The sequence below is a fragment of the Podarcis cretensis genome, assembly GCF_951804945.1.
Source record: "Podarcis cretensis genome assembly, chromosome: 2".
NCBI classification, from domain to species: domain Eukaryota; kingdom Metazoa; phylum Chordata; class Lepidosauria; order Squamata; family Lacertidae; genus Podarcis; species Podarcis cretensis.
Window position 1 is genome coordinate 121,764,048 of NC_137171.1, and position 9,018 is coordinate 121,773,065.

The 9,018-nt window shown below is 46.4% G+C and overlaps 1 protein-coding gene across 2 annotated transcripts in view; it reads right to left on the bottom strand.

Moving 5' to 3' along the window:
• LOC307207888 (antigen peptide transporter 2-like) overlaps positions 1-7,760 on the bottom strand; it is a 91,239-nt gene extending 83,479 nt beyond the window's left edge. For both annotated transcript variants that reach the window (XR_013834850.1, XM_079962176.1), the window contains exons 1-3: positions 7,672-7,760; positions 3,661-4,158; positions 164-278 (exon numbers count right to left, since the gene is read on the bottom strand). Coding sequence is in view for 1 of the 2 variants with exons in the window: in XM_079962176.1 (XP_079818302.1) it covers positions 164-278; positions 3,661-4,147 (602 nt within the window). In the remaining variant the exon portion in view is untranslated. The remainder of the gene's footprint in view (positions 1-163; positions 279-3,660; positions 4,159-7,671) is intronic.
• Positions 7,761-9,018: the final 1,258 nt, after the last annotated feature.

Below are 9,018 nucleotides of genomic sequence, written 5' to 3' on the forward strand. Positions count from 1 at the left end.
CTCCAAGCACCCCCTTCCCCCCCGAACTGCTTTCTGAATTCAATTTAATTCCAAAGAAATAATTTAACTCCCCAGATTATGAGAAAATTGCACACACCCCAGCCGAGCCGAGCCAGGGCTCCTTTGTTTTTTGGGCAGGGGGTGTTGTCAGGAAGAAACCCACCTTCCGAGCGACACCAGGCACATGAAGAAGATGGCGGACGAGAAGGCATCCGAGTCGTACTTCTTGCCCAAGATGTCAATCAAGCGTCCCGTGTAGTAAGGGATGAAGGTTTCACCTGCAGAGAGTTTGAGCTTTGAAAACAGGGAGGGGGGACTCTTTGGAAACAGGAAGAGCCCATTCACCCCGTTGACACCTCCCTGCACAGACAGGCAGAGCTTCTCCAAGATTTCAGGTGGAGGGCACGGCTCCATCTGAAATTGAGCTAATTAATTTTTATTTGTTTTCAAACTTATAACACATCAAAACCAAAGTACAGTGGTACCTCAGGTTAACTACTTAATTCGTTCCGGAGGTCCGTTCTTAACCTGAAACTGTTCTTAACCTGAGGTACCACTTTAGCTAATGGGGCCTCCTGCTGCTGCCACACCGCTGGAGCCCGATTTCTGTTCTCATCCTGAAGCAAAGTTCTTAACCTGAAGCACTATTTCTGGGTTAGCGGAGTGTGTAACCTGAAGCATATGTAACCTGAAGTTTATGTAACCCAAGGTACCACTATAAACTTAATTTAATACATTCTTTTTTCTAAAAATGGGTTTCCCACACTCTTAGATATATTCCATTTCTTCCCCTTCTACATGTTATTTATTTTACAGATTTATCTCTAATTTAGGGTTCCCATATTGCAAAAATTGTTTAGCAAAATCACACACAAAAAAACTATTTTTAAGGAAATTTGCCAAAATCTATACTTCCTAAATTGGCCAAATCCCGGCTGTGTCCTGGAAATTCCAGACGCATGGCAGCCCTGCTCTAATTAACATCAATTTTCCGGCAAACTCCTCATTCCTCAGCTGTCCCTTTACCAACTCATGCATATAGATAAAACAAAATGGGGTTAAACTTAACATCCAAGAATGTGAACCTATTTAAGGATAATTATGAAAAAAGTTGGGCAGAGGTAAAGAAGGATCTGGAAATATGGTCAAGGTTGAAACTTTCCTTGTTAGGCCGAATTGCTACTATTAAGATGAATGTATTGCCTAGAATGCTGTTTTTATTCCAGACGTTGCAGATTTTGGACAAGATGGATTGTTTCAAGAAGTGGCAGAAAGACATATCAAAATTTGTCTGGCAGGGCAAAAAGCCCAGAATTAAATTTAAGATTTTAACTGATGCAAAGGACAGAGGGGGGTTTGCCCTGCCGGACTTAAGACTTTATTATGAATCGGCAGCTTTCTGCTGGTTGAAACACTGGCTACTTCTTGAGAACACTGACATTTTGGACCTGGAAGGGTACGATAACAGCTTTGGTTGGCATGCATACTTATGGTATGACAAGGTAAAGGTGTATAAAAGTTTTAAAAACCATATTGTAAGGAAAGCATTGTATAATGTTTGGATTAGATATAAAGATCTGTTGGAAAGTAAAACCCCTAGGTGGGTGTCACCAATGGAAGCTAGGGAAGTAAAAAAGCTTAATATGGACTCTAAATGGCCAAAATATCATGAGATTCTAGAATATGATGGTGAAAGGGTGAAACTTCAGAGTTATGAGAAACTAAAGCCTAAGGTTCGAGATTGGTTGCATTACTATCAGATAAATGAGACATTTAAACAGGACAGGAAAATAGGATTTCAGAAAGAGAAGTCAAAACTAGAAACAGAATTGTTGGAATCCAATACTAAGAACTTATCAAAAATGTATAACTTGCTGTTGAAATGGAATACACAGGATGAAACGGTGAAATCAGCAATGATTAAATGGGCACAAGACATTGGTCAGGATATTATGTTTGCTGACTGGGAACAGTTATGGACCACCGGTATCAAATTTACTGCATGTAATGCTTTGAAAGAAAATATTATGAAAATGATTTATCGGTGGTACATGACCCCAGTCAAGCTTGCAAAAATTTACCATTTGCCTAGTAATAAGTGTTGGAAATGTAATGAGACTGAAGGCACTTTCTACCACCTTTGGTGGACCTGCCCAAAGGTTAAAGCTTTCTGGGAAATGATCTATAATGAAATTAAGAAGGTCCTTAGGTGGACTTTTCCTAAGAAACCAGAGGCTTTCCTCTTGGGCATGGTTGGCCAAGTGGTGTTAAGGAAGGATAGGATTTTCTTTATGTATGCCACTACAGCAGCAAGAATTCTACTGGCAAAGTATTGGAAGACGCAAGAACTACCTACTCTGGAAGAATGGCAAACAAAGGTGATGGACTTTATGGGACTGGCTGAGATGACGGGCAGAATCCGGGACCAGGGGAAAGAGACAGTGGAAGAGGACTGGAAGAAATTTAAAATATATCTTAAAAATAATTGTAAAATTGAGGAATGTTAAGATGTCAGGGGGTAAGAGGTAAAGAATTGCAGCAGTAATCAAAAAAACTAAAGGAATCTTTATGAAAGGGAATTAAGATAATGGACTTAAGGGTTGCTAAAGAACCATTAAACAAGGATGCAGGGATGGGGAGGTATGGGGAAGTCAAAGAAAGAAGGGTATGAACTGAGGAGTTTGAAGTTATATTGTTCTATACTGTTTTTACTATCTGTCTGAAAAACGAATAAAAATTATTAAAAAAAAAACAAAACAAAACAAAAAACAAAATGATATCAAATAACGACGAGTGAGGTCATAGTAATTTAAATCTTTCATTCTTCTTTCCACCCTGAATTATCCCTCAGTTTCCAGCCTCTGCCTGTTTGTGCGAACCTTTTGAGCGGAGAGTCTTCCTTTCCGTACACAAACCAGATTATTTCCTTTCCCTGTTCAGTCTTTGTTATTGAGTTATAACCTCTCAAGGCCATTATTTACATTTCACTGGCAATAAAGCTTTTACAGCCTGTGTGGAAAGGAGGTGTACCAAACATACGGTCTTCTATTTCCAAATAATATGTACAGTGGTACCTCAAGTTAAGTACTTAATTTGTTCCGGAGGTCCGTTCTGAACCTGAAACTGTTCTTAACCTGAAGCACCACTTTAGCTAATGGGGCCTCCCGCTGCCACTGCGCTGCTGGAGCACAGTTTCTGTTCTCATCCTGAAGCAAACTTCTTAACCCAAGGTAATATTTCTGGGTTAGCGGAGTCTGTAACATGAAGCGTATGTAACCCGAGGTACCACTGTACAGTGGTGCCCCGCAAGACGAATGCCTCGCAAGACGGAAAACTCGCTAGACGAAAGAGTTTTCCGTTTTGGAGGCGCTTCGCAAAACGAATTTCCTATGGGCTTGCTTCGCAAGATGAAAATGTCTTGCGAGTTCCTGCGGGTTTCCCCCCCCCCCTTTTTCTAAGCCGATAAGCCGCTAAAAGCCGCTAAACTGCTAATAGCGCTAATCCACTAAGCTGTCAATGGGCTTGCTTTGCAAGACGAAAAAACCGCTAGACAAAGAGACTCATGGAACGGATTAATTTCGTCTTGCGAGGCACCACTGTATGTATCTCTCTCACTTCCCACTTCTCTCTCTCACACACATGCAAACCAACCCTACTCACAAAGCACAGCCGTGGTAAGGAAGAAAAACGCCCCTGCGAGGTAGGACACATCTGGGCGGAAGAGCTTCACCAGCTTCCAGAGGGTGGCCTTGTCTTCTCCTCCCTTGTTCTCCTCCTCCTCCCTTTGCCCCAGGACGTCCCAGATGAAGTGGGCCAGAACCACTGCCCCATAGCCCAGCAGGAGCCAGGACCGAGGGGCTGACGACAGCAGGAACGGAGGGTCTCCAAAGCAGCGCCCCACGGCGAGATAGAGGGGCTGCAGCAGGCTCACAGCAGCCAGGCCTGCGAGGGGCATCTGGGAGGGCCAGGCCAGGGAGAGGAGCCCCCGGGCCCCACAGAGAACCAGCAGGCGCAGAGCCGCCTCCAGCCAGGCCGCAGGGACCCCCAGGGAGGCCAAGGCGGAGCGCTGGAGATCTAGCAAGGGGAGAAGGACCATGTCGCACAGGATGAGAGGGACGGCCAGCTTCAAGGGGGCAGGCAGCATCATGGCGGCCGAGTCTGGGGAGAGAAGGAATGGCCAGGTGTAATTAACAGTCTGAAGTGTGAGAGAGAGTTTGTGCAGGGAGAATCTCAGCAGCCTAACCCACACTTTGCTGCCACCGCGAGTGCTGGAAGGGAGACCTGCTCCCTGCTGCAAGGCCCACTTCCACCTGGCCTAAAAGAGGCTTCTGGGAGGCCACTGGGACACTGCTGGGTTGGGGCAACTGGCTAAAATGTTTTAAAAGGTACCAATTTTGGTTCCTCTGCTTTAGTTTTGTTAGGTTGGTGTTGGTTAAATTTTTACTTGGGGTTGGCATTTATTTTGAGTATAACTGTAAACTATTGTTGTTGTTGTTGTTGTTATTGGTTTTTATTGATTTATTGGTTTGTTTGTTGCTTGTATAGGGACGCAGGTGGCGCTGTGGGTTAAAGCCTCAGCGCCTAGGGCTTGCCGATCGAAAGGTCGGCGGTTTGAATCCCTGCGGCGGGGTGCGCTCCCGCTGCTCGGTCCCAGCGCCTGCCAACCTAGCAGTTCGAAAGCACCTCCGGGTGCAAGTAGATAAATAGGGACCGCTTACCAGCGGGAAGGTAAACGGCGTTTCCGTGTGCGACTCTGGCTCGCCAGAGCAGCGATGTCACGCTGGCCACGTGACCCGGAAGTGTCTCCGGACAGCGCTGGCCCCTGGCCTCTTAAGTGAGATGGGCGCACAACCCCAGAGTCTGTCAAGACTGGCCCGTACGGGCAGGGGTACCTTTACCTTTACCTTGTTGCTTGTATAGGATATATATATATATATTAATGTTTGAGGTTTCACTGTGTTTTTAAATATGTTGCAAGCTGCCCAGAGTGGCTTGGGAAACCCAGCCAGATGAGTGGGATATGAATTGAACACCACCACCACCAATAATAATAATACAGTTGTTGTACTACTACTACTACTACAACAACAACAACAACACAGTTGTACCTAGGATCACAAATGCCTTGGCAGTTGAACGTTTTGGCTCCCGAATGCCACAAACCTGGAAGTGAGTATTTTGGTTGCAAATGTTCTTTGGAACCCGAACGGCTGGCACGGCTTCCGATTGGCTGTAGGAAGCTCCTGCAGCCAATCGGAAGCTGCGCTTTGGTTGTCGAACAGTTTCGGAAGTCAAACGGACTTCCGGAACGGATTCCGTTTGAGTTCTGAGATACGACTATAATAAGACGTCCTCCCATAAGACGTCAAGGAAATAAACAACTACAATGGTACCTCAAGTTACATACGCTTCAGGTTACAGTCGCTTCAGATTACAGTCTCCACTAACCCAGAAATAGTACCTCGGGTTAAGAACTTTGCTTCAGGATGAGAACAGAAATTGTGCTTCGGCAGCGCGGCAGCAGCGGGAGGCCCCATTAGCTAAAGTGGTGCTTCAGGTTAAGAACAGTTTCAGGTTAAGAACGGACCTCCAGAACGAATTAAATACTTAACCCAAGGTACCACTGTATCTGACTTTTAGAAGACATCTGAAGGCAGCCCTGTTTAGAGAAGTTTTTAATGTTTGATGTTTTATTGTGTTTTTAATATTCTGTTGGGAGCCGCCCAGAGTGGCTGGGGAGAGCTGGCTAGATGGGCGGGGTATAAATAAATTATCATCATTATCACCATCATGATAAAATCTGAGTTCCACCTCCCCATGCAACACTGGAGGGACCGCAACACCCATCAGTGCCAGCCAACATGGACAATGGCTGAGGATACTGGGAGTTGTAATTCAGGGTACCAGGTTGAGGTTCCTCATACCTGGCCTAAAGGGACACCAGGCACAAATCCCACCCTCTGGATGCTTTCTGTCAGTCTCAGTTCCCCATCTGTAAAATGGGCATGGCAGTGACCTCACCAGCAAGTAGCACAATCCTATTTATGTTCACCCAGAAACAACTCCCAGTGTGTTCAATGGAGCCTACTGGGGCTCTGGTGGGTTCTCGCAAGAGCAGCTACTGGATAGCTCAGTTGGTAGAGAATGAAACTCTTAATCTCAGGGTTGTGGGTTCGAGTCCCATGCTGGGCAAAAGATTCCTGCATTGCAAGGGGCTGGACTAATGACCCTCATGGTTCCTTCCAGCCCTATGATCCTATGACTGTTAAGCATTTAGCAAAATAAAAATTTCATTGTGCTTAAGAAGGAGCCAGAGGTAAGCTATCCTCTGGCACTTAGAGAACAATCCTAACATTTAAAACGGCATGAACTTCACAGAACTTCAGCTCCCTGGGAAAAGGGACTGACTGCTAACCTCTTCTGGGAACCGAAGTCTCCTAACAACTCTCTGCAGCCTGAAACTACAGTTCCCAGGAGGCTTTGGGAGAGGACATGACTGTTTAAAGCCGTGGTCAGCCATCTTTTTCAGCTGTGGGCCAGTCCATATTCTACTCATGTAAAACCATTCTACCCACAGTCTACATTCTACTCATGTAAAAACACCAGGCAGGCCCCACAAATAACCCAGAGGTGCATTTTAAATAAAAGGACACATTCTACTCATGTAAAACCATGCTGATTCCTGGACCGTCTCTGGGCCAGATTGAGAAGGCAATTGGGTCACATCCAGCCCACGGGCCTTAGGTTGCCTACCCCTGGTTTAAAGCAATATTATACAGTACTGCTTAAATGAATAGTGCACATGAGGCCCAAACTGCGGGAGGCAGTGGAAGACAGGAGTGCCTGGCGTGCTCTGGTCCAGGGGGTCACGAAGAGTCGGACACCACTAAACGACTAAACAACAACAAGAAGTTCTTACTGAAATCAAGGGCGCTTACCCTCCAATAGAGACCTCTGAGTTAGACTGACCAAGACTGCGCAGAAAGTGAAACTATAGTTCCCAGAAGGCTTGGGGAGAGGACATGACCGTTTAAGGCAACAGAATACAGTATTGCTTAAATGAATAGTGCACATGAGGCCCGTTACTCAGAAGTAAGTCCCTATTGAAATCAAGGGCGCTTATTCTCCAATAGAGACCCTACCTCTGAGTTAGACTGACCAAGACTGCGCAGAAAGTGATAAAAAATCTTTCAAGACCCAGAAGAAGCCACTTTTCTAACTTGGAGGGGCTTTTCTAGTTTGGGGCATTTTGCTCCGAAGAGACTGACAGGGCTGCACTTTCTGGAACCGGGTTCTTTCTTGTCACAGTTTTTATTTTCATCTCGGATCAGAAAATAAAACTGAAACGGAATGGTTTTAAAAGGTGGGGGAATATTTATTGTGGGGCGAATTTTTATTGTGTGTTTGTGTGCGTCCCAGCCCTCCTAAAATGGAAAGACACGGATCCGATCCGATCTCAGGGACTACCAGTTATTCTACATCAAGTAAACCCGCCGCCCCCTTCAAGAAGAAATCAAACATTGCGCGAGAGCTTCTTTTGCAGCATCTCCCCGATTTGCATTGAAAAAACCCCGCACTTGATGCACCACCCCCAGCCCCCCCCCTTGATGCCCTTATCCTGGGTCTCCCACCCCACAGCCCCCTGGCCTTCCTCTCCCCTGCCCGCCTTACCTGCCCTCCGGTCTCCCAGGGAGGAACTCAGCTCTTCTGCGCTCGCGGGGGCTCGAACCCGCGCCCACTTTCACTTTCGAAAGGGGAAATCCAGCCGCTTCCCTTCCCCCGCCCACGCGGCCGCGTCCCCCGCTTCCGCCGCCAGGGGGAGCCCGCCGCCTGCGCTTTAGACAACCTCCATCGCAAGCTGGTCTCGAACTCTTGGCTGACATTTTCAGGAAAAATGTTTGCTCGCGCCGCTCCCAGTTTTTTTTTATTGATGCAAAGTACATTGGAGAACAACTCGCAACAGTGCTTGATTTATAGCACAGGACGCAAATACTTTGTAATATGAGTGTGGGGCATCCATAAAGTCTAAAACAGGGGTAGGCAAACTAAGGCCCGGGGACTGGATCAGGCCCAATCACCTTCTAATTCCGGCCCGCGGATGGTATGGGAATTAGCATGCTTTTACATGAGTAGAATGCATAGCTGTCAACTTTCAGATTTGAAAAAAAGGGACCAGCCTCACCTGTTCCGGGGAGCCTCGAAAATAAGGGATCAGCAGCCTCACCTGTCCCGGGGACAGACTACAGGATATCTAACAATCCGGGATAACAGCGGGAAGCAGCACTGGAGTAAAGGAATTTCCTGCAAAGAAAGGGAAGGTTGACAGCTATGGTAGAATGTGTGCTTTTATTTAAAATGCATCTCTGGGTTATTTGTGGGACCTGCCTGGTGTTTTTACATGAGTAGAATGTGTCCTTTTATTTAAAATACATCTCTGGGTTATTTGTGGGGCATAGGAATATATTCATTCCCCCCCCCAAAAAAAAATATAGTCTGGACCCCCACAAGGTCTGAGGGTCAGTAGACTGGCCCCCTGCTGATAAAGTTTGCTGACCCCTGGTCTAAAACAATGCAGCTACAGAAGAAAAGGAATCATTCCCAAAATATAATTATAAACGAGTCTCATACTTATCACGTACCTTAAGCAGGTATACAGACTGGACAGAAATGTGATCTTGCAGTATCACTTTATGCTCTTGCTCTCATTTGGAAAAGATATCTATACTGAACAACTCCCTGCTAGATTTTATCAGCCCCAATGGGCGGGGATCAAAGTCAGACCCTCCAGGTGTCCCTCTTGGGTCACCTCCTGCATCCCCAGAACCACACTGCCCCTGACGAGATCCAGAGTGGTCCAGAGGTGACCTCTGAGGTGTCTTCTCAAACACCCTCAGGCTGGGCAGAGAATGAGGAGCTCCAGCGGGCATTCGGACCCTCCCCGTGGCAATGGCAGTTTCCTCCAGACCCTCTTTCTGTCTCGATACCTTCAAGGTTCCAGTTCTCCAGCCTGGTTCATGG